This window comes from Tachyglossus aculeatus, chromosome 5 (genome assembly GCF_015852505.1).
Source record: "Tachyglossus aculeatus isolate mTacAcu1 chromosome 5, mTacAcu1.pri, whole genome shotgun sequence".
Classification (NCBI taxonomy): Eukaryota; Metazoa; Chordata; class Mammalia; order Monotremata; family Tachyglossidae; genus Tachyglossus; species Tachyglossus aculeatus.
Window position 1 is genome coordinate 16,418,664 of NC_052070.1, and position 26,061 is coordinate 16,444,724.

The 26,061-nt window shown below is 43.1% G+C and overlaps 1 protein-coding gene across 1 annotated transcript in view; it reads right to left on the reverse strand.

The window, feature by feature from the left end:
* Positions 1-26,061, reverse strand: part of LAMA1 (laminin subunit alpha 1) — a 233,613-nt gene that overhangs the window by 8,284 nt on the left and 199,268 nt on the right. The window contains exons 50-60 of the mRNA XM_038747260.1: positions 24,629-24,773; positions 22,263-22,404; positions 20,048-20,162; positions 19,255-19,425; positions 15,678-15,829; positions 13,646-13,831; positions 10,896-11,031; positions 6,888-7,000; positions 5,773-5,962; positions 3,617-3,775; positions 2,954-3,107 (exon numbers count right to left, since the gene is read on the reverse strand). Coding sequence (XP_038603188.1) covers positions 2,954-3,107; positions 3,617-3,775; positions 5,773-5,962; positions 6,888-7,000; positions 10,896-11,031; positions 13,646-13,831; positions 15,678-15,829; positions 19,255-19,425; positions 20,048-20,162; positions 22,263-22,404; positions 24,629-24,773 — 1,663 coding nt within the window. The remainder of the gene's footprint in view (positions 1-2,953; positions 3,108-3,616; positions 3,776-5,772; positions 5,963-6,887; positions 7,001-10,895; positions 11,032-13,645; positions 13,832-15,677; positions 15,830-19,254; positions 19,426-20,047; positions 20,163-22,262; positions 22,405-24,628; positions 24,774-26,061) is intronic.

The following is a 26,061-nucleotide window of genomic DNA, read 5'->3' on the forward strand; positions in this document are numbered from 1 at the left end:
GACCATGGGCAAATCACTTCACTTCTCTGGGCCTCAGTTACCTCATCTGGAAAATGGGGATTAAGACTGAGCCCTCCGGGGGACAATCCGACTATTTTGTATCTACCCCAGCACTTAGAACAGTGCTTGGCATATAGTAAGCGCTTAACAAATACCATAATCATTATGATTAATATTTGTTAATAGATTGTAAGCTCCTTGAGGACAGGAATCATGTCTACCAACTCTATTGTATTATATTCTCCCAAGTATAGTGTTCTGTACACGGTGAGTGCTCAATAAATACCACTGATTGATACCTGGACCCCAAGATAGACAATATCCATGGTTATAGGCTGCTATCTTCTCTATGGATAATTTTGTTCATCTCTGTTTCCCCCCACTAGACTGGGAGCGCTCCTTGAGAGCAGGGATCATGTCTACTAGCTCCATTTAATAGTCCTCTCCCATGTGACAAGTTTATGCTCTGTGCAGACTAAGCACTCAATAAACACTATTGATTGATCAATTGGACACTCACTTGGGAAACAAAGAGCAGAAGAGACAGTCTTTTTTTTAAAAAAAAATGGTATTTGTTAAATGCTTATTAACTGCCAGGCACTGTACTAAGGATTGGAGTAGATACAAGATAGGTTGAACGAATGGGACTCAGACCCTTAATTCCCAATTTACAGATGAGGTAACTGAGGCACAGAGAAGTTAAATGACTTGCCCAATATCACACAGCAAACAAGTGGCAGGACCACAATTAGAACTCAGGTCCTCCTGACTCCCAGGTCTGCTAGGCCTCACTGCACTGCTGACTTATTGTAAAGTGAAAAGGCAACGGACAGTTATTTTTCATGTAATTTGCACAAACAGGTTGATGACCATTAGATGGAGGAATAGTGTCCTGACTGAAAAGGAAGTCTGCCTGATTTCCAGCTGTTTCCTAAGTCTTCAGTCCATCGTCCTGCTCAGGAAAAGCCTTATAGTAAAACAACAGCTATGACAAGGCTGTGTCTGTATTACACTTACACTCCAAAATCTAGCAGGACAGGGCGATTAGTAGGTGTAGGGCAGAATTTGACGTCGCAAATGGACAGTTGGCAGGGTGGCCAATCCCTCATACGTAAATTCACGGATGGTCTGTTAAACAGAACTACAATTAGCCGTGCTCATAAAACCCGTAAAAATATTTGGAAGTGCAAATCTACTTAGAAATTCTAGTGAAAATTTGAAATGAGCAAAATATTATCAGTTGGATGGATGAAATGCATAATTCTGACCAGAGAGGCCACCTGTGAGCTGCCAGTTTGCTCTTTACCCACTGTGGGACTCCCACAAATGCAGTCTGGTTATTTTGACACTGTGGTGGCAGCCCTCGGCCTGCTGCTGTCCAGCCTTTTTTTTTTCAGTGGCAGCATGGGTAGAACAAGACATGCCCATGTCCGGCCTCTGGCCTGGAATGCCATCCCTCCTCATAGCAGACAGATTATTAGTCTTCCCCTTTCACAGCCTTACTAAAGGCCCATCACCTCCAAGAGGCCTTCCATAAGCCTTTCTTTTCCTCTTCTCCCACATCCTTCTGCATCGCCCTGACTTGCTCCCTTTATTCATCCCCCCTTGCCCCACAGCACTTATGTCCATATCTGTCATTTCTTCATTTACATTAATGTCTGTCAGACTATAAGCTGACTGTGGGCAAGAAATGCATCTGTTTATTGTCATATTGTACTCCCCCAAGCATTTAGTAGAGTGCTCTGTGCAGAGTAAAAGTTCAATAAAATGACTGACTGACTGATGACATCAACACGAGTCATTTTTTAATGGTATTTTTTAATCACTTACTGTGGGCTAAAATGCTAAGCAGTGGGGGAGGGGAACTCTGGACTCCATCACCCACACTATAGCCTAGGTGACTCCAAGCATGAGTGTGCTTAAAACAAAGCTGGGGAAAACAAGGCCCAAGTTAAGAGGCAGTATGCATAGTGGAAAGAGCACACAAGCATAGGAGTCAGAAGGACATGGGTTCTAATCCCTATTCCACCATTTGTCTTCTGTCCCTCCTTATGCAAGTCATTTCACTTCTCCGTGCCTCAGCTACAATGTGTGAAAAATAGTGATTAACCTTCATCCCCTAATTGAGACTATGAGCCAAATTTGGAACAGGGACTGTGTCCCAACTTTATTCTCTTGTATCTTCCCCAGCACTTAGCTCAGTGTAAGGGCTTAACAAGTATCACTAAAAGAAAAAAATGAAATCCAGACCTATCAGTAGGTTCAAAACCTAGCTGAATTCCAAGTATGTAGATAAATGGGAATGTTACAGGGAAAAAGTCAGGATGGTGAAAATTCCATTCTTAACCAAGAGAGGTGTCAAAGTAGGAGCAGTAGTAGTGGTGAAGTCGCTGTGAACAGGGAATGTTTCTGTTATATTGCTTAGTACAGTGCTCTTTACACAGTAAGTACCCAATAAATACGATTGATTGACTGTGGTAGTATAAGTAGTAGTAGCAGAGCAGTGGTATTGATAGTACTACCATTCATCGAACTCCAAGTGGACTGCACTGTACTAAGAACCTGGGAAGTATAATAGAAGAAATTGATATTCTCCTTTCCCACAAGGAATTTATACTCAAACGGGGAAGATGCAAACTATCACAGGGTGCTGATGTGTGGCCATTGAGACCACCACTGGAGATGGAAAATCTCACCAGTGGGACAATATTCTGATCCTGTATGGCACTGCAAATGGTCTTAGAATGTGCAGGTCAAACCAGTGCCATGAGCATTATTCTGAATCTATGTCCATCTGGAAAAAGGGGTCTGCCTCTAATTCAACATTGACTGCACAAAGCATTCAATGGTATTTATTGTGCACTTACTGGGTGCAGAAAACTGCACTAAAACCTTGGGAGAGGACAATGCAACACAGACCCCACCAAGACAGAGTTCTGTTGTCATGACTTACCGAGAGCAGCAAATCCGCTTCCATCAAAGAAAGTGCCTTCCTGTGCATTCACGTAGCACTTGTTCACAGCGAAGGCAGAAATGGGGCTCTCTTTGTCCAGTTGTTTACTGTTAATCACCACATCGCTGATGCATGCGGGGATGCTGTGAATGACCTGAAACCAATGACATAGAACAGGCCATGCAAAACATCGATTGAAAACTCATTTCTTACAAATGTCAGAAAGTGTCTCCCATTGGCATTTAATCAGGTGATGTGGTTTGAGCTATATAGGATACCAGCGGGAGGGAGAGGATTTTAGGTTTGTTTCAATTAATTGCACTGAAAAATCAAATACGCAGCGCCAACTTAGCTATGGATGGCATAAATCATACTTGAACTTTTAACACCCATTGTTTGGTCAAATTGCTGTGGCAGTGTGAAAACCTTCATTAGCTGGAAAGGCAGGAAAGGCCAGGTAGAGAAGAAGGAATGGGAGTCCCCACAGGCAATTAGCAAGCATCCTTTTCTAAAATGTGAAAACCTCAGTTCAAATGAAGAGACTTCAAGAGAGAATGTTGTAAAGAGACTCGCAGCTGGCCAAGGCCAATTAGAGGATCCTCTTCTTCTCTAAACGAACCAGTTTCTAACATGACAATAACCCAAAGGCAGAAAGATTCTTACGTTGCCAATGTTCTTGGCTCTGTATGTTGAAGGAAGTCCTCCGAGATACAGCTTTCCCTCCACATCTAAGGTGTTGCCATCACCGATGGTTGTTACAGTTGCTGACTCCTGTCCATCAACGATGATGAAGCCTTTTCTTTTAATGTATTCTGTCTTTACCTGAATGAACCAAAAATGAAATAAAGTCATCGTTTACCAACAGTCCAAGCAAGGGAAGGAGCATGGTTTAGTGGGTACACAGGCCAGGGAGGCAGAAAGACCTGGGTTCTAATCCTGACTCTGCCGCTTGCCTGCTGTGTGCCCTGGGGCAAGTCCCTTAACTTCACTGTGCCCCAATTACCTCTTCTGTAAAATGGGGATAAAGACCGTGAGTCCTGTGTGGGACAGGGACTGTGTCCAACTCTATTATCTTGAATCTTCCCCAGTGCTTAGTACAGTGCCTAGCACATAGTAAGCTCTTAACAAATATCACTGTTATTATTATTATTATTATTATTATTATCATCATCATCAATATTAAAGCAATGTGGCTTAGTGGAAAGAGGCCAGGCTTGGGAGTAGAAGTCATGGGTTATAATCCTGGCTCCTCCACATATCAGCTGTGTGACCTTAGGCAAGTCACTTCATTTCTAAGACTGTGAGCCCCATGTGGGACAACCTGATTACCTTGTATATACCCCAGCACTTAGAACAGTGCTTGGCACATAGCTTAACAAATGCTATCATTATTATTATTATTATTATTAGGGGGCTAGCTTGCTTGACAGGCTGTAGTTACCCTCCCCTTGTTAGTAGTGTAGGGAAATTCAGGAGCCTTCTTCACTCGGCCATTGAAGTCCACTCCAATGGCATGTGGATTTACAGAAACGTAGATGAGCCTGGCTAGCTCTTAAGCGCTTAATACAGTGTTCTGCATACAGTAGGAACTCAATAAATACAATTGACTGACTGTCTAGAGAACATAGCCAGAGAGTGGAGGCTCCTTGAAGCCCAAATAGGCCCAGATATGAGGGAAGAATGGTGGCTCTGCCCAACCCTCTGCCATGTCAGTGCTGCCCATCTCTCCACCACCTCCATGTGGAGAGCCAACCTGCCTTAGTTTTGGTGTGTGTGTGTTGGGGGCGTCTTGCATTTTAATTTTTCACAGTCTTTTGATGAGATTAAGTCAGGAAACTAAATTTCCAAATACTCAACAAGAGCCATTTTTCCAGTTAAGTGAAATGGAGAAAGGATGGAGCACATTCATTCATTCATTCATTCAATCGTATTTATTGAGCACTTACTGTGTGCAGAGCACTGTACTAAGTGCTTGGAAAGTACAATTCATTTATAGAGATAATCCCTACCCAACAACGGGCTCACAGTCTAGAAGGGGAGAGACAGACAACAAAACAAGTAAACAGGCATCAATCGCATCAATATAAATAGAATTATGTATATATACACATCATTAATAAAATAAATAGAATAATAAGTATGTACATATATACACAAGTGCTGTGGGGTGGGGGGGTAGAGCAGAGGGAGGGAGTAGGGGCAATGGGGAGGGGAAGAGGAGTAGAGAAAAGGGGGGGCTCTCTCTGGGAAGACCTCCTGAAGGACATGAAAGAGAATGTTACTTAGAGGTGAGCAAGTAAGCTCCTTGAGGGCAAACGCCATGTCTAGCAACTTCATTATATTGTACTTATTTATTTTTATAATGGTATTTTTAAGTGTGAAACACTGATATAAATTGAGGTAGGTTTGAGTCTCTGTTCCTCATGGGGCGCACAATTACACTCTCCGAAGTGCTTAATGCAGTGCTCTACACACTATAAGTACTTAATAAATACCACTAATTGAAGGGCAATTGATTGATTGTGAGAAACAGTGTGGCCTACTGGACAAAAAAAGGCCTGGGAGTCAGAAGGACCTGGGCTTTAGTTCCTGCTCTGCCACTTGTCTGTTGCATGACCTCGGGTAAGCCGCCTAACCTCTCCGAGCCACAGTTTCCTCTTCAGTAAAATGGGGATAGGTACTGTGATAGGTACTGTGTAGGACAGAGACTGTGTCCAACCTGATTACCTTGCATCTATCCCAGCGCTTAGTACAGTGCTGGGCACAGTACATGCTTAACAAATACCGTAAAAAACGGGGCAAATACGTTGGATGCTCACCGAGTGCCACTTCCCATCACTGATGAGAGCAGGATGGACAGCCTTTGCCTTTCCTTTTCCTAGATCAAACACAAAGTGCAGGCGTCCTCCATGAACTTGCAGAGCTGCGTAGTCAGCCTGGCTTTGATGAGCCATATAGTAAATCAGTCCGTCCAGGGCCAAGGTCCGGAGAGTCAGCTGGACCGAAAGCCTGACAGGAATTAAAAAGCGGAATTGACAACAGAGAAGTGCATTCTTTACTTCATTTATCTCCAAAGGAGAGGAACCAAGTGTGAATCCAATGGCTGCCAAACCCATATGCCCCTGTCAAAAAGGAAGGAATGTTTCTTTCAGACTAAATCAAATGAGAGTGGGTGGCCAGTGGTGGGGTAGGAAGTCAAGACCCCACTCAATCTAGAGCTGGCATATTTCCTCCATTCTTGGGGGATGTCAGCCCCCAATAGGCTCCAGGTAGTGTGGCCATTTGTCCAGTTTTGTACTGGAAAGTCCAGTTTTTAGCTGGCCTGACCCCCATCTGGAACTGTTAGCGTAGCAGATAACCAACCTCCCTCCATCACAGATCCTTTTGCCCCATCCCAAACCTTGTTCATGGCCTCTTAGTTGACAGAAACCTGAAAAGGGAATGCAATGGCTATGGACCAGGGAAGGAAGCAGGTTTCACACAAGGGACTACGTCTAATTCTCTTCTGTGGATTTTTTCCAGTGCTCTAAACACAGTAAGCACTTGGTAAATAAGATGATTTCCACAAACAGCATGTTGTAGATTCTGCAGTTTTCCACAGAGAACCTTTTCACCTGTTCTTATGAAGCCATCATCTAACATAATCTCCATAAAATAGATTAGGTCTGTCAGTTGTTTCCAGGTTGGTAAAGAGATGCCCGGTCTTCTTAAATGCTTTCAGTGGCCACCCTAAATCCTACGAGTTTCACCCAGCACTCTGTCCACTTCCCTACCCATTCCAACCACTACATTCAACGTAGAGGGCTGCTAAGACAAAGAATAGTGGTGCCTCATTCTCCTAGAGCCAAATACAGAAGGTAACCAACTCCTTAAAGAACACTTCTTGTTTGAAGGCGACTATTAGATTATAATCTGAAAGTGGAGAAATACATACTTCTTCCTGACAGTAGAGTGGTTGAAAGGAAGCACCAAGTGGCTGCCTTGAACAAGACCAAATTGATGAGCTCCAGGAATGTAATCTAGCACTTCCTCTGTTGCACACTGTTCCTGTTAGTGAAAGAAAGTGAATTTAATAGACACTCCACTGCACATAGCTAAAGCATAGTTACTTAACTGTTCATTCATTCATTCAACTGTATTTACTGAGTACTTACTGTGTGCGGAGCACTGTACTAAGCGCTTGGGAAGTACAAATCGGCAACATATAAAGACGGTCCCTACCCAACGGGCTCACAGTTGAGAAGAGGGAGACAGACAACAAAACTGTTGTGTCATGTACCTAATAGCTTCTGATTATTAGCATTCGTGTTTTCCCAATGATATGCTATCAGAATAGTCAGAGAAAAACACAATTACAGCATTTAATAATAATAATAGCAATAATGATAATAATAATGATGGCATTTATTAAACGCTTACTATGTGCAAAGCACTGTTCTTAGCGCTGGGGAGGTTACAAGGTGATCAGGTTGTCCCCGGGGGGGCTCACAGTCTTAATCCCCATTTTACAGATGAGGTACCTGAGGCACAGAGAAGTTAAGTGACTTGCGAAGTCACACAGCTGACAGAGAGGCAGCCTGGCTCAGTGGAAAGAGCACGGGTTTGGGAGTCAGAGGTCATGGGTCCTAATCCCAGCTCCACCACATGTCTGCTGTGTGACCTTGGGAAAGTCACTTAACTTCTCTGAGCCTCAGTTACCTCATTTGTAAAATGGGGACTAAGACTGTGAGCCCCACGTGGGACAACCTGATCCCCTTGTATCCCCCCCAGCACTTAGAACAGTGCTTTGCACATACAAGCACTTAATAAATGCCATCATTATTATTATTACCATTATTATTAGTAATAATAGGCAGAGCTGGGATTAGAGCCCATGACCTCTGACTCCACAGCCTGTGCTCTTTCCATTGAGCCATGCTGCATTTGCTAGGAATATCAAGTTTGTTTATTACTGCTTCTTGAGGTACTATCATCCTTTCATTGATATGTTGTCAACTAATTATGAGCATGGAAAATGAATTCCTTTTACTGTAACTTGAATGAGTAAAAATGAAATAATAATATGAACAATTATGGTATTTGTGAAGTGCTTAGTATGTGCCAAGCACTGTTCTAAGTGCTGGGGTAGAAACAAGGTAATCAGGTTGTCCCTTGTGGGGGTCACAGCATTAATCCCCATTTTACAGATGAGGTCACTGAGGCACAGAGAAGTGAAGGGGCTAGCCCAAGGTGACAAGCGATGGAGCCAGGATTCCTCTGACTCCCAAGCCCGTGCTCTTTCATCTAAAGCGTATATGAGAAGATTGCATTCAGCAAAAGTATGACTACAGACATGTTGGGAATGAGTTTTGAATAATAATAATAATAATAATGATGGCATTTATTAAGTGCTTACATTTATTAAGCGCTTACTATGTGCAAAGCACTGTTCTAAGTGCTGGGGAGATTACAAGGTGATCAGGTTGCCCCACGGGGGGCTCACAGTCTTAATCCTGTATATATGTATATATGTTTGTACATATTTATTACTCTATTTATTTATTTTACATGTACATATCTATTCTATTTATTTTATTTTGTTAATATGTTTGGTTTTGTTCTCTGTCTCCCCCTTCTAGACTGTGAGCCCACTGTTGGGTAGGGACTGTCTCTATATGTTGCCAACTTGTACTTCCCAAGCGCTTAGTACAGTGCTCTGCACAAAGTAAGCGCTCAATAAATATGATTGATTGATTGATTAATCCCCGTTTTCCAGATGAGGTAACTGAGGCCCAGAGAAGTGAAGTGACTTGCCCAAAGTCACACAGCTGACAAGTGGTGGAGCTGGGATTTGAACCCATGACCTCTGACTCCCAAGCCTGGGCTCTTTCCACTGAGCCACGCTGCTTTAGATTGAACCCAAACTGTGTTAGGAACCTCCTGCCTCAAAACCCCATGGGCCACAAGGACCCAATTGGATGGCCAAGCTTTTACTGTATAAATTTTAGAACAATAGGCTGACTTGAGAAAACACTTAATCGACCACAACGCCAACTAACCTCGTTGCTGCCTGTCAGCAGCCAAATAGCAGGAGGATCTGTCATGTACCAGTCAATTGTATTTATTGAGCACTTGCTGTGGGCAGAGCACTTTACTAAGCACTTGGGAGAGTACGATACAACAATAAACAGACACATTCCCTGCCCACAATAAGCTTATAGTCTAGAGGATACTGTCTCTGACGAACACCTCATTTCCTTTTCTCCCACTCCCTTCTGTGTTGCCCTTGTGCTAGGATTTGCACTCTGTAATCACACAGCCTCAACCTCATTGCACTTATGCATATCTGTATATATATGTGTATATGTATATACCTATCTATCTATGTATATATGGAGAGAGAGAGAGAGAGAGAGAGAGAGAGAGAGAGAGCGCTATATATCATATGTAATTTAACCTATTTATGTATCTTAGTGTCTGTCTCCCCCTCTAGATTATAAGCTCATTGTGGACAGGGAATGGGTCTTCCAACTCGATTATATTGTTCTAACCCAAGCGATAAGGTCAGTGCTCTGCACACAATGAGCGCTCAATAAAAATGATTGATTGGTTGATTGCTTTCCATAAAGGCATGGCTCCTTTGTGGAATCTGTTTAAATATCCAATGAAACCACTTTTTCTTCCAGAAAGTGAGATATTTCTTTTGGAATGGCTCACTCAGGGCAGAATCAACCTTGCCTATACAATTAACCTAATCTGCTGTTACACTGATGTGCTGATTTTCAACTAACTGTCTAATTCTGGGCTTCGATTGTCAGGTCCGTTAGCAGAAGCATTATGGCCTAGTGGAAAGAGTATGGGCCTAGGAGTCAGAGGCCTTGGGTTCTAGTCCTGGCTCCACCATTTCATGCTGTGTGACCTAGGGCAAGTCACTTAACTTATCTGTGTTCCAGTTTCCACATTTGTAAAATGGGAATTAAATCCTACTCCCTCTTACTTGACTGTGAGTACCAGGTGGGCCAGTGACTGCATCTGACATGGTTTCCTTGTATCTACCTCAATGCTCAGTATAGTACTTGGCACATTATAAATTCTTTACAAATGCATCATCATTATTATCATTATTGTTATTATTAGAAGGACTCAAGGACCCACCATAAACCAGAAAATGGCAGAAAGCAAAGGAAAACCTATAAAGGACAAAGGATTTTGTGACCAAGTGGATGTGTCACTTACCATTGGGCTTTAAAATGAATTAAATGCTAAAAATGGGAAATTCCACTATTTTGGATGACTCATTTTCATACTCAGGCTAGCTTACACACAAACGCAATGATACACAACCTGCCCAATGTCTTGGTGGCTAAAGCATGGGCTTGAGATCCAGAGGACCTGGTTTCTAATCCCATCTTTGGCACTTGCCTGCTGTGTGACGTTGGGCAAGTCACTTAACTCTTCTGTGCTTCAATTTCCTCAACTGCAAAATGGAAATTCAATACCTCTTCTCCTTCCTACTTGACTGTGAGCCCCATGTGAGACAGGGATTGTTTCCAGCCTGATTTAGAGAAGCAGTGTGGCTCAGTGAAAAAAGTATGGGCTTGGGACCAGAGGTCATGGGTTTTAATCCCGGCTCCGCCACTTGTCAGCTGTGTGACTTTGGGCAAGTCACTTAACTTCTCTGGGCCTCAGTTACCTCATCTGTAAAATGGGGATTAAGACTGTGAACCCCACATGGGACAACCTGATCACCTTGTATCCCCCACAGCACTTAGTGCTGCGCACATAATAAGCACTTAACAAATGCCATCATTATTAGTACATTTACTTGTATTTAACCCAGTGTTTAGAACAGTATTACACATAATACATGCTTAACAAATGCCATAAAAAACAATTTTAGGAACTGGGTGCACATGGGTTGAGGTTGTGCCATGAATGGTTCACTACACGGAGGAATTCTTACAGGAATTGGTAGTGGCTGAGGCTCTGGTTGAACATCCATGTCTTCTGGGTATGTGGGTGGCTTTGGCTTCTCTGAAAGCCAGCAGCTCTCCATGTCCACTTGTTCATGCCTTAGAGCGTTGGTGAAATCCAAAAGTCTAGACATCAAAAAGAACATTTCAGAAATGATGGTCAATCTACAGTTATTAGATTTTCTATTCACAGCAGTAGCAATTTCCGCTATGTGATTGCTGTATAATGAATAGGCATCACTACAAAAATTGGGAAGATGATGTAAAGCAATGAAATGTTTCCATTTCTAGACTGTGAGCCCATTGTTGGGTAGGGATTGTCTCTGTTGCTGAATTGTACTTTCCAAGCGCTTAGTACAGTGCTCTGCACACAGTAAGTGCTCAATAAATATGTTTGGATGAATTAAAGAATGAATCTTTAGGCATTCATCAATTCATTCATTCATTCTTTCATCCATTTACTCAGTCAGAATTACACAATGAATGATTTAGGACTAATGTAAACAGAGATTCCTGCTCAGGGTTGAAAGATGACTAGAACTTAAGGAATCAATTCAATAATTCAGTCAATCAATCATAAGCCTTGAGCACTTACTGCTTGTATTGTATTCTCCAAAGCTCTTACTACAGTTCTCTGTATGCAGTAACAGAGCACTATAGTAAGCACTTGGGGGAGTACAATACAAAAGTTGGTAGACACAGTCCTTGCCCATAAACAGCTTACAGTCTGGAGACAGAATTTAAATAGAAGCATTTTAGAGAAATTTTAGAGAAGCAGCGTGGCTCAGTGGAAAGAGCAAGGGCTTGGGAGCCAGAAGTCATGGATTCTAATCCTGGCTCCATCACTTGTCAGCTGTGTGACTTTGGGCAAGTCACTAAACTTCTCTGGGCCTCAGTTCCCTCAACTGTAAAATGGGGATTAAGACTGTGAGCCCCACGTGGGACAACCTGATTACCTTGTATCTTCCCCAGTGCTTAGAACACTGCTTTGCACATAGTAAGCACTTAACAAATGCCAGCATTATTACTAAAATAAACAATTTTAGTAATAAACAATCCAAGTGCCGAAGCAATGAAGAAGGAATAGGGAGTAGGAACAAGGAGGGGATAGTCGGGGAAGGCCTCTTGGGGGAGATGTGATTTTAATAGGGCTTTGAAGGTGGTAGAGTGGTGGTCTGTTACAGATGAAGGAGGAGGGAGTCCCAGCCCAGAAGCAGGACTTGGGCAAGGGATTGGAAGTGACGCAGGTGAGACTGAGATTCAGTGAGTAGGTTGGTATTAGAGAAGCTGAGTGTGCAGGCTGGGTTGGAGTAGGAAATCAATGAGGTAAATTAGGAGGGAATGAGCTAAATGAATGCCTTATAGCATATTCATTCACTCATTCAATTGTATTTACTGAGCGCTGACTGCATGCAGAGTGCTGCACTAAGCACTTAGGAAGTACAAGTCAGCAACATATAGAGACGGTCTCTACCCAACAACGGGCTCACAGTCTAGAAGGGGGAGACAGACAACAAAACAAAACATGTAGACAGGTGTCAAGGCGTCAGAACAAATAGAATTAAAGCTATAAGCACATCATTAACAAAATAAACAGAATAGTAAATATGTACAAGTAAAATAGAGTAATAAATCTGTACAAATATATATACAAGTGCTGTGGGGAGGGGAAGGAGGTAGGTCAGGGGGGATGGGGAGGAGGAGAGGAAAAAGGGGTCTCAGTCTGGAAAGGTCTCCTGGAGGAGGTGAGCTCTCAGTAGGGCTTTGAAGGGAGGGAGAGAGCTAGCTTGGTGGGTGTGTGGAGGGAGGGCATTCCAGGCCAAGGGTCGACGGTGGGACAGGTGAGAATGAAGTACAGTGAGGAGGTTAGTGGCAGAGGAACGGAGGGTGCAGGCTGGGTTGTAGGAGAGAAGGGAGGTGAGGTAGGAGGGGGTGAGCGGATGGAGAGCCTTGAAGCCAAGAGTGAGGAATTTTTGCTTGATTCGTAGGTTGACAGGTAACTGGAGATTTTTGAGGAGGGGAGTGACATGCCCAGAGCCCTTCTGCACAGAGATAATCCAGGCAGCAGAGTGAGGTATAGACTGAAATAGGGAGAGACAGAAGGATGGCAGATCAGAGAGGAGGCTGATGCAGTAATCCAGTCAGGTAAGGAGTTTCTATTTGAAAATAATAATAAGGGTATTAGTTAAGTGCTTACTATGGGTCGGGCACTGTACTATGCTCTGGGGTGGATCCAAGCAAATCAGGTTGGACACAGTCTCTGTCCCACATAGGGGACAGTGTCCCTGTCCCACAGTCCCACCTGTCCCACAGTCTCAATCCCCATTTTACAAATGAGGTAACTGAGGCTCAGAGAAGTGAAGTTACTTGCCCAAGGTCACACAGCAGACAAGTGCCAGAGCAGGGATTAGAAGCCAAGACCTTCTGACTTCCAGGCTCAAGTTCTATCCACTACACTATGCTGCTTCTCATGCAGAGATGTTCCTTCTCATGTTTGATGTGGAGATGACTGGGCAATCACTGGAGATTCTTGAAGTGTGGGGTGACATGGACTGAACATTTTTTAGAAAAATGATCCAGGTAGGAGAGTGAAGTGAGGACTGGAGTGAGGAGAGTCAGGAGGCAGGGAGGTCAGTGAGGAGACTGATACAGTAGTCAAGGAGGGATAGGATAAATAGTAGGAGTTTGGATGGAGAGAAAAGGGCCTAAATTAAAGGAATTATCAATTGAAATGACTTACTCCATATCAAGGATAAGATTCTTGATACATCCATGAAACGACTTTCTCATCTTCAAAATAGAACTGCCCTCTTCCACTGGAATTCCACCTAGGTACAAGTTAGAAACATTCATAATCCTGGTTTCTGCCTGTGCTCCAAATCTCATTTCTGCAGGGTTACCATCATCCACTTGTACCGTGATAATTCTGCAAGCACAAAGTAAAAAGAGAACATTTTTTTAAATGGAATTAAAAAATGGCTCAAGAAACTTTGATTTCAATCATCTAAAGGAAAAGGTAAATCAAGCTAAACTATTGGTTTATGGTTACTCTGTCAGCTGGCAAAAAAAAAAAACCCAAAACAAAACAAGAAGGGGAACTTCTTCTATTATTCAACACATAACAGGTGTTCAATAAATGATGATGATGATGATGATGATCCTGATGATGCTTGAAGAAAAAGACTGACACTTGATATCTATGATATCCACCTTCCTGGGGAAAGACGTATCATCTAGCATCCCTAAATTTCCCTTTAAAATCCTTTACTGACCCACTGTTTATGAATTTATCTATTATTTTCCAACCAGACAACTTCCAGCACAGAGCCAATCCTCAATAAATACCACTCATTGATTGACAGGCATTTTAAATCTCAATATATTAGACCTGGTCCCTTCTAACCATATGCCTATTGGCCCCTTCAAAGAACTTCTGCAGATTAGTGAGATGTGATTTCCCCTTACGGTATAAACTCCTCTAATGCTCATTTACATTAAACTTCATTGTAAGCTGTGCCACTTTAGAGGCAAGATTCATCGATCTATAATGCCCAGTGGTTGTAAGGAGAGTATTTACTAAGTACCCACTGAATAGAATGAACTGTATTAAGCACTTGGTAAGACAAAGACAGAATTTTTTTGTCAGTGGTATTTATTGAGCACTACGTTTCCCCACTCCTCAAGAAACTCCAGTAGTTGTCCACTCACCTCCGCATCAGACAAAAGCTTCTCACCATTGGCTTTAAAGCACTCAATCACCTTGCCCCCTCCTGCCTCACCTCGCTATTCTCCTTCTACAACCCAGCCCACACACTTTGCTCTTGTAATGCTAACCTTCGTACTGTACCTCCATCTTGTCTATCTCGCCACCGACCCTTGGCCCACATCCTCCCTCTGGCCTGGAATGTCCTCCCTCTGGCCTGGAATGTCCTCCCTCCTCAAGTTTCATTCATTCATTCATTCATTCAGTCATATTTATTGAGTGCTTACTGTGTGCACAGCACTGTACTAAGCGCTTGGAAAGTACAATTAAGCAACTAAGGAGACAATCCTTGCCCACAACGGGCTCACAGTCTAGAAGGGGGGAGACACAGACATCAAGACAAGTAAACAGGCATCAACAGCTTCAATATAATTAAATAGAATTGAAGGCACATCTCCTCCAAGAGCCCTTCCCTAACTAAGCCCACCTTTCCTCTTCTCCCTCTCCCCTCTTTATCACCCTGAATTGCTCCCTTTGTTCATCTCCTCTCCCAACCCCACAGCACTTATGTACATATCTGTCATTTATTTATTTATAGTAATGTCTGTCTCCCCTCTAGACTGTAAACTCATTCTGGTCAGGGACTCTGTCCATTTATTGTTGTACTGTACTCTCCCAAGCACTGTATTCTAGAAGCATTATGGCACAGTGGATGGATCATGGGTCTGGGGGTCAGAAGGTCATGGGTCCTAATTCCGGCTCCGCCACCTGCCCACTGTGTGACCAGGCACTGTATTAAGCACTGGGGCAGATACAAGGAAATTGGGTCCCAGTCCCACATGGGGCTCATAGTCTTAATCCCAATTTTACAGATGAGGTAACAGAGGCCCAGGGAAGTTAAGTGATTTGCCCAAGGTCACACAGCAGACAAGTTTGTGGAGTCAGGATTAGAATCCAGGTCATTCTGATTACCAGGCTCAGGATGTAGTTTTCTGAAAACAAGTCAATCTTCAACACAGCCTTTTATCACAGCCATTACACAAGTGCCTCTGATCTGCCTTTCACATACCTCTTAATCCTTTTCAAGATAATGGAATGCTCTCTCCCATCGCTAAATGTTCCTGTGGTAGAATGGAGGACCGCTTTTCTCGTTGTCATCCCATCACCAGGATTAATATACACTTCAAGATGGCCCTCAATCAAAAGGATGGAAAAGAAAGGCTGTGGAGATTTAGTAATGAGAAGTGTTAGGGTTGGCATGATTTCTTCCCAAACCTAAAAGGAAGGGCTGGCAACTAATAAACATATGAGAGTGTTAACTTCTTAAACTTTAAGGTTGTTGATAGGAGTTGGTGGGGGAGGGGGGGAAGGAAGCAAACTGAAAAATAAATTGTAATACAAACATAAGTGTGGAGACAGGTCTGAGTACACAAGATAGGCTAAACAACTTTGTTCTGGGAATAGCTTATTGTGCCTGAAGAAAAGTCTTGCTAGCATTTAATAATGTGATTATAATAACTCTAATAATAATGTGATTGAGAAGCAGCATGGTCTAGTGGACAGAGAACAGGCCTGGGAGTCAGAAGAACTGGTGTTCTAGTTCTGGCTCTGCCACTTAATAATAATAATTTTGGAATCTGAAAGATGGACAGTGAAAAAACAGGATAGAAAGAACATCGACTTTTTTAAAAGTGGTGTTGGAGAAGGCTTTTGCAAATATCATGGACTGCCCAAAAAACAAACAAATGGATTTTGGAGCAAATTAAACCATAGTGGTGTTTGGAAGGCCAAATGATTTGACTTAGATTAGCATATTTTGGACACAATCAGGAAGACTAATTCTCTGTAGAAGACACTAATGCTAGGAAAAGTTCAGGGAAAACGTGGAAGAGGTAGACCAGCCTCTTCCATAACAACAACCATAACAACAATAACAGAAGAACCATTAGAAAGGTTGTGGATTACCGCAGAGGACAGGACATTCTGGAAAAAGTATATCCATGGAGTCACTATGACTCAGAAACGACTCAATGGCACCTAATAATAATAATAATAATAATAATAATAATAATGGCATTTGTTAAGTACCTACTATGTGCCAGGCACTGTACTAAGTGCTGGGGTGGATATAAGCAATTCAGGTCAGACATGGTCCCTGTCTTGTACATGGCTCACAGGCTTCATTCCCACTTTACAGATTAGGTAACTGAAGCACAAAGAAGTGAAGTGGCTTGCCCAAGGCTACACAGCAGATACGTGGGGGAGCCTAGAACCCATGACTTAACCTCTAGGCTCATGCTCAATCCACTATCCCATGCTGCTTCTAATGCTGTGTGACCTTGGGCAAATCACTGAACTTCTCTGGACCTTAGTTACCTTATCTATAAAATGGGGATTAAGACTGTGAGCCTCGGGTGGGACATGGACTGTGTCCAGCCTAATTACCTTATATCTACCCCAGTGCTTAGAACAGTGTCTGGTACATATTAAACACTTAAATACCATAAAAAAGTTCTAATTCACAACTACAGCTCAGGCAAATGTACGTAGTCTTCTAGAGTTGCTCCCAGTGGAAAGAAAGTTAGGCTTTTCTGCAGCTCCTTTTCTAGGTAATAGAAAAGGAGGACTTACTGTGTGCAGAGCTAAGCATTTGGGAGAGTACAATACAACAAACAGACCCATTCCTTGCCCACAACCAGCCTACAGTCAGGAGGAGCTGGAGGAAAGACTGAGGCTCTTTGGAGAGGCAAGCTGCAGGATGCAAGGCAATGGGACTGAACTTTTCAAAATCACGAAAGGACTGGACAGGGTGACACTGGAATTGATCTTCCCCAAATCCCACAGCACCAGGAGGGAGGTGGCACCCAATAAAGCTCAAAAGGCACTAGATTCATAGTAAACGTGAAAAAACACTACTTCACACGGGGGTGAGATATACCTGGAATATGTTAATTTTTTGGTGGTCTTTTTTTTTTAATTGCATTTGTCAAGCTCTTACTACACTCCAGGAAACCATTCTTCAACAAGGGAGCCCTGTGTGGGACAGGGACTGTGTCTGACCTGATTATCCTGTACCTACCCCAGTGCTTAGTACAGTAAAGTACTTGGCTCAGAATGAATGCTTAGCAAATACCATAATTATCATTATTAATCTAGGATTACTTCCCCAGATGATTATGGAATAGAAAGTAAGGATGGGGTGGAATGCACCCACAGCTTTTCAAAGCTTGACAAGCATCAAAGAAGCCTACTCCCAATATTTTGAACCCCTCTCCTACTATCTGCCTGACTTTTCACCTGCAGTCATTAAAATATCCTTATCCTTGGTACTCCACCAGTTTATTTGAATAATTTTCATTGAGTCCCTACTGTATGCAGCAGTTGGAAGAGTGTCTCAAGTGGCTTCTTAATTTCCACTTCCTTCTTCCTTCCTTTCTTTCTCCTCTACCCCCATTGCAAGACATCTCTATATCAATCAATCAATCAATCATATTTATTGAGCGCTTACTGTGTGCAGAGCACTGTACTAAGCGCTTGGGAAGTACAAGTCGGCAACACATAGAGACAGTCCCTACCCAACAGCGGGCTCACAGTCTAGAAGGGGGAGACAGAGAACAAAACCAAACATACTAACAAAATACAATAAATAGAATAGATATGCACAAGTAAGATAAATAAATAAATAAATAGAGTAATAAATATGTACAAACATATATACATATATACAGGTGCTGTGGGGAAGGGAAGGAGGACCCATGTAATAGCCCCATCCCTTCCTAATGTGACAGATTTATGCCAAAAAGTGGGTGATCATGTGAAACCATTTGTACTTCCATAATAACAATGACTGTGGTATTTGTTAAGCAGTTACTATGTGTCAAGCACTGTACTAAGCACTGGGGTAGATGCAACCTAAACAAGTCACAGTCCCAGGCTCACAGTCTCATGGAGAAGGAGAACAGGCATTTTATGCTCATTTTTCAGATGAGAAAACTGAGGCACAGAGCAGGTAAATGACTTCCCCGGGATCACAAAGCAGGTGAGTGGCAGGGCCAGAATTAGAATCCACGTTCTCTGACTCTCAGACATGTACTCTTTCCCCATTAGGCCACAATCAATCAATCAATGGTCAGTCAATCATATTTTACTGAGCACTAACTTTATGCAGAGCACCATACTATGTGCTTGGGGGATTACAATAAGATAATATAACAGACCCGTTTCCTGACCACAATGAGCTTACAGCCTAAAGGGAGAGACAGACATTAAAATAAATAACAGCTATGTACATTAGTGCTGTGACTTTGGTAGGGGGTATGAATAATGGGAGCAATTCAAGGCAATGCAGAAGGAAGCGGGAGAAGAGGAAAGGTGAGCTTAATCAGGGAAGGCCTTTTGGGGGAGATGTGCCTTCAATAAGGCTTTGAAGGAAGGGAGAATAATTATCTGTCGGATATGAAGTGAAAGTGCATTCCAGGCCAGAGGCAGGATGTGAGTGAGAGGTCGGCATATTTATCGAGCGCTTACGGAGTGAAGAGCGCTGTATTACGTTCTTGGGAGAGGATAATGTAACAGATTTGCCCACTTGTCTAGGTGACACAGAAGTAATTTCTCCTTCAACTTAAGAGGGGTAGGACCCAACTTACCACATGTGCTTGCCTCCTACTTCGTTTGGCTCTCCCCTTGTTGAGGCCCGCCATGATGATGCCGCTACTGTTTTTGGTGGCAAATGTTGCCATCAATGCAGACTCTGGGGACAGGGCCTTCGGTTGCAATTCCAGGTAGCCATCATCCCAAAAGCTGACACTGCGAACCGGCTGTTTCATGAAACAAGGCGATTAATCACTGGCCTGGGGTGCCCATTTCCCCCTCAGACTTTGGCAGTCTCAGCCATCACAGATAAGGAGCTTCTGCCATTTTAAGAAACACCTCAAAGCTGCTCTCCCATCTCATAGATGTCATTCATTCAATCACATTTATTGAGCACTTACTGTGCGCAGAGCACTGTACTAAGCGCTTGGAAAGTACAATTCGGCAACAGATAGAGACAATCCCTACCCAACAACGGGCTCACAGTCTAGAAGGGGGAGGCAGACAACAAAACAAAAAAGTAGACAGGCATCAATGGAATCAAAATAGATAAATAAAATTATACATATATAAACATCATTGATAAAATAAATGGAACAATAAATATGTACAAATATACACAAGTGCTGTGTGGTGGGGGGTAGAGCAGAGGGAGGGAGTATGGGTGATGGGGAGGGGAGGAGGAGCAGAGTAAAGGGGGGCTCAGTCTGGGAAGGTCTCCTGGAGGCGGTGAGCTCTCGGGCTTTGAAGGGGGGAAGAGAGCTAGTTGGGCCGAGGTGAGGAGGGCAATTCCCCTTTCAGTATAAAACAATCCCACCACTGGTTCCCAAAAGACTGAAAGTGTCCTACCTCTAGCTTGCAGCCTTTTCTCACCCCATAGGAATTTCTGAGCAAGTCAAAGGTGGTTCGGGAAATTTCCAGGCTTTTAATACAGCCCACGTAGGTTCTGCTTGTAAGCCCTTTTCTGTAAATGACAAATCGGTGAACTGCATTTCAAATTCCAGTATTCCATGGTGAAAGATTCAACATGGGCTGAATAACATCGGATGAGCTGTTTCCATGAATAATTAAAATGTTAATCCGGAGACACAGTGACCTCAGGAGTATATTTCAGGGGACATTACTTAGGGCAATAAATATTTTCCTTATAAATTTGCTTAGAAGAAATAGACCTAATTTATCGACTACATCTACATGCATATGCATACCTCATGACATGCTAAAACACTACTGAAATAGACCTGACCTTTTAGGAATTTTAACATAGAAATTAAAACAGGATGTGTTTAAAAACAAAAATAAGCAATCTTCTGGGAACTTGCAGTGCAGTAACAAAAATGTCATCATCAACAATCATTTTCCTGTGTTTGAAATGACACTGCTGACATGCATGGTTTATTGGAAAGCGCACAGGCTTGGGAGTCACAGGTTCTGGGTTCTAATCCCGGCCCCTTTGACACTTGTCAGCTGTGTGACTTTGGGCAAGTCACTTAACTTCTCTGTGCCTCAGTTACCTGATTTGTAAAATGGGGATTAAGACTGTGAGCCCTACATGGGACAACTTGATAACCTTGTATCTATTCCAGTGTTTAGAACAGTATTTGGTACATAGTAAGTGCTTAACAAATACCATTATCATTATTATTATTGCTTTTGGATTTGGATTGGATTAGAGAAGCAGTGTGGCTAAGAGGAAAGAGCACGGGCTTGGGAGTCAGAGGCCGTGGGTTCTAATCCCAACTCTGCCACTTGCCAGCTGTGTGACTTTGGGCAAGTCACCTAACTTCTCTGTGCTTCAGTTCCCTCATCTGTAAAACGGGGATTAAGACTATGAGCCCCACGTGGGACAACCTGATCACTTTGTATCCACCCTAGTGCTTAGAACAGTGTTTCACACATAGTAAGCATTTAAAAATGCCATAATTATTATTATTATTATTATTATTATTATTATTATTATTATTATGAAAAACAGTGCAACCTGTTTGCTCATTAATTTTCTACTTTGTTCATATTGATGCCTGTGGTATTTGTTAAGTGCTTATTCTGTGCCAAGCACTGTGGTAAGCACCGGGGAAAATAAACTACAATCAGATCAGGGACAGTCACTGTCCTTCATGGGGTGTACAGTCTAAAGTGGGAGGGAGTGCAAGTGAAGAAATTGAGGCCCACCTTAAGAGAAGTGACTTGACCAAGGTCACACAGCAGGCAAGTGGTGGAGCTGGGATGAGAACTCAGATCAGACTCCCATAGCTGTACTCTATCAACTAGGCCACATTGCTTCACCTTCTTTATTGATTATCACTTGTTTGGAATCTGTCCCTTTGCTTCATAATCAACCCAGTGCATTCCCTCCAATTGAGTCACCAAACCTTCAACAGTTGGGGTCATTTCCCATGTGGGGCTATGATTTTTTCCCCCCAAGTGATCCCAAGATACCCTCAAATAATGACCCTCATTCTGATCAAGTGCCTCCTTCAGCTGGCTGGCCAGAAAGCAGCTAAGTATCCAGCATTCTTGAGCCTCAAGTGAACAAACCCAGGCCAGCTGTAAAAGGGAAATAATGATAGCAATTTTATTGGTTAAGCTCTTACTATGTGCTAGGTGCTGTAATAAGTGCTGGGGTGGATACAAGCAAATCGGGTTGGACACAGCCCTGGCCCACAGGGGTTTAACAATTTACAGCCCCATTTTACAGATGACGTAACTGAGGCAAAGAGAAGTGAAGCAATTTGCCCAAGGTCCCACAGCAGACAAGTGTTGGAGCTGGGAATAAAACCCAAGATCGCTGACACCCAGGCCCATGCTCTATCCACTACGCCATGCTGCTCCTTCTATGACTGGGGCATTACATCACAGCAAACCTCAGGAACAGAAAGTGCAGACTGCAGTGCTCATGTGCTCGAAATGGAAATATTCCAAAACCTGAATGCAACCTAGATACGTACTTGAAAAAAAACATTAGTGTGATTTCAAGCTGTGTACAGCCATGAGGTATAAAAATTGAACCCAAAGAAGAAAACACAGGTCATCAAGAACAAGAAAAAAGAGAATCAACATGTACCTGACAACTCTTGATCGAGGTAATCCACCAACATAAATTGGATCCTTGTCAGAACGATTGAGGTCTGAGGATGCACCAGGAGATTCTCCTTGCTTTGTTTCTTTAGAACTGGGGTTATGGGCATCAATAACTGCCAAGAGCCCTAGGAAGGCAAAGAAAGGTGGGTGGATAATAGAAGACTCATGAAAAAATTTTAAAATACCCATCTCTGAGTAAATTCCTCTTAGATACTGAAGTACAGGCTTTTCAAAAGGTGGTGTTCATTAAAAATCATTATTTCCTTTAAGTTAATAAGTCAAATAATAGCCAGCTACTGATAGAAGCCAAGACCATATATTTCTGTGGGAATTGGGCTTGGGCATCTCTGCACAAAGGTGGACAGCATCACGAAGGTGAAGAAAAAAAGAATGCTTGTTTCTTGACTCTATTCTGATTTTCAAAGTCAAAAACAGTGCCGATGATCATGAATGAGAATCAGTCAATCAATCCATAGCATTTACTGAGCTCATACTGTGTGCAGAGCATCATATTAAGCATGAAGGAACAGTAATATTAATAATAATTAGAATTTTATTTTTGTTAAATGCTTACTATGTGCCTAGCACTCTTCTAAGTGCTGGGGTAGTTACAAGGTAATCAGGTTCTCCCACTTGTGTCTCAGTCTTTATCCCCATTTTACAGATGGGGTAATTGAAGCCCAGAGAAGTTAAGTGGCTTGCCCAAGATGACATAGCAGACAAGTGGTGGAGCCGGGATTAGAATACACGTCCTCTGACTCCCAAGCCCGTGCTCTTGCTACTAAACCATGCTGCTTCACATTCCCTGCCCACCAGGAGCTCAGAATCTAGATTCTAAAGAAGAGCAGAACCCAAGACCTCTGGGTGGGCTTGAGCACAGTGACCTTAGGAATTCCAAAAATGACAGATGGGGATTCATCTCCCGCCCCTACACCCCTGCCCAGCCACTGCTGGGAGAAGTCAAGAAGGGACATGAGGGACAGAAAAGGATTCGCTCCCCCAAGTATCCTGCTGCCCCCAACAGACAGGTTGTGAAGCAGTGTGGACCAGTGGAAAGAGCCCGGGCCTAGGAGGCAGTGGGCCTGAGTTGTAATCCCAGCTCTTCCACTTGGCTGTTGTGGGTCACAGTTTCCTCCACTGTAAAATGGGGATTCAATACCGGTCCTCCTTCCTATTTTGACTGTGAGTGGGACAGGGACTGTGTACAACCTAATTAACTTGTATCTTCCCCAGCGCTTAGAACAGTGCTTGATGCATAGTAAGCACTTAACAAATGCCATCATTACAGAGGCCGAAGAGTGGGTTAGGGTGGGCCAGGGTTCTCGTTTGTGTTTATTATAGAAGCCCTGTGCCCTACCTGCAGGAGAGCTGGAAGCTGAGGCGACAGCTCATCTTCCTAAAGGATACAACATGGGAAGACTGTGGCTGTTGACTGTGGATAGTCAACCTCCAAGAGAAGCAGCACAGTCTAGTGGATACAGCCCAGGTCTGGGAGTCAGACGGTTCTGGGCTCTAATCCCACCCAGCTCTGCCACTTGTCTGCTGTGAGACCTTAGGCAAGTCATTTAACTTCTCTGTGTCTCAGTTCACATCTGTAAAGTGGGGATTAAGACTGTGAGCCTTCTGTGGGACAGGGGTTGTGTCCAAACCAGTTATCTTGTATCTACCCCGGCACTTAGAACAGTACATGGCACAAATTAAGTGCTTAACAAGTACCACAGTTATTATTATTGACAAGGCTGAAGAATCTGAAAACCGTTTCCCTAACAATAATACAGTGTAATACTTACTGTTGTTATAATTTCAATAATGTAGCATTTTTACTTGGTCATGTTCTATTTTTCAATTGTAAAATGCCTCATGGGCCATAGGCCTTGTCTAAATTCCCACTGCTGGGCCTTGCCTGGCACTTAATATCTACAATGTTTTAAAAAGTGCTCAGTGAATGCAATAAATAAGAATAATAATAGCATACCACAGGTATGATTGTTAGGGTGCAAACTGGAGTGACCACTCGATCACAAATAAAATCACAGAACCTTCTTCTATTCACTTTAATCCATTTGCATTAAGAAGCAGCAAGAGCAAGGGCCTGGGAGTCAAAGGACCTGAGTTCTAATCCTAGCTCTGACATATGTGTGCTATGTGACCTTGGGCAAGTCACTTAACTTCCCTGTGCCTCAGTTCCCTCACCTGAAAAATGGGGATAAAGTATCGGTTCTCTCTACTACTTAAACAGTGAGCCCCATGTGGGACCTGATTATCCTCTGTCTATCCCAGTGCTTAGTACAATGCTCGGCACATAGTAAGCACTTAAATATCACAGTTACTAGTATTATACTTGTTTACCTTGCTTTTTGTTTCGCTGGAATGCAACTTTATACCAGGTTCCATTATTATAATGTTTTTCTGTAATAAGGGCAAGAGGTCCTGAGCCAAGGTCAACCGTTACCTTAACTTTGCCATCCACCAGCTCAATGGATAAGAAGTCTCTCTATAGGAGAAAACAAAGTGCAATCTTATTAGCAGTCAATCAGTTAACAGTTACAATGACCAATTCAGGTGGTCAGAGCCAGGAATGAGCACTTGGGAAAGTACAATAGGGTAGGTAGACAAGATTCTTGCCCTAAAGCATTGCCTAGTGGACCGAGAATAGTCCTGGGAGTCAGAAGGACTTAGGTTTTAAAGCCAACTCTGCCACTTGTCTGCTGTGTGACCATGGGCCATTCACTTAACTTCTCTGGGCCTCAGTTTCTTCATCTGTAAAATGGGGATTTAAGACTGTGAGCTCCATGTGGGACAGGGACTGTGTCCAATCTGACTGGCTTGTGTCTACCTCAGCCCTCAGAACAGTGTTCATATACTTGATAAGTACTTAAAAATACCATTATCATTGTTTTTATTATTGGGCTTGCAATCTAGGGGTGAGACAGACACTAAAATAAACTACAGGAGGAAGCAGCAGAGTATAAAGGTATCTTCCCATCTAGAGTGTAAGCTCTTTGTGGGCAGTGAACATGTCTACCACCTCTGATTTACTGTATTCTTCCAGGTGCTTAGTACATTCATTCATTCATTCATTCAATCGTATTTATTGAGCACTTACTGTGTGCAGAGCACTGTACTAAGCACTTGGGAAGTACAAGTTGGCAACATATAGAGACAGTCCCTACCCAACAGTGGGCTCACAGTCTAGAAGGGGGAGACAGAGAACAAAACAAAACATATTAACAAAATAAAATAAATAGAATAAATATGTACAAATAAAATAGAGTAATAAATACATACAAACATATATACATATATACAGGTGCTGTGGGGAGGGGAAGGAGGTAAGGTGGGGGGATGGGGAGAAAGGAGAGGGCTCAGTCTGGGAAGGCCTACTGGAGGAGGTGAGTTCAGTAGGGCTTTGAAGGGAGGAAGAGAGCTAGCTTGGCGGATGTGCGGAGGGAGGCATTCCAGGCCAGGGGGATGACGTGGGCCAGGGGTCGACGGCGGGACAGGCGAGAACGAGGAACGGTGAGGAGATTAGCGGCAGAGGAGCGGAGGGTGCGGGCTGGGCTGTAGAAGGAGAGAAGGGAGGTGAGGTAGGAGGGGGCGAGGTGATGGACACCCTTGAAGGTGAGGGTGAGGAGTTTTTGCCTGATGCATAGGTTGAGTACAGTGTTCAGTACAGAGTAAACACTCAGTAAATACAACTGATGTTACAGAAGTGCTATAAGGGGAGAAGGTATGGAGTACACAGTTGCCTAAGTGACACAGAAGAGCTGAAGTGACAACAG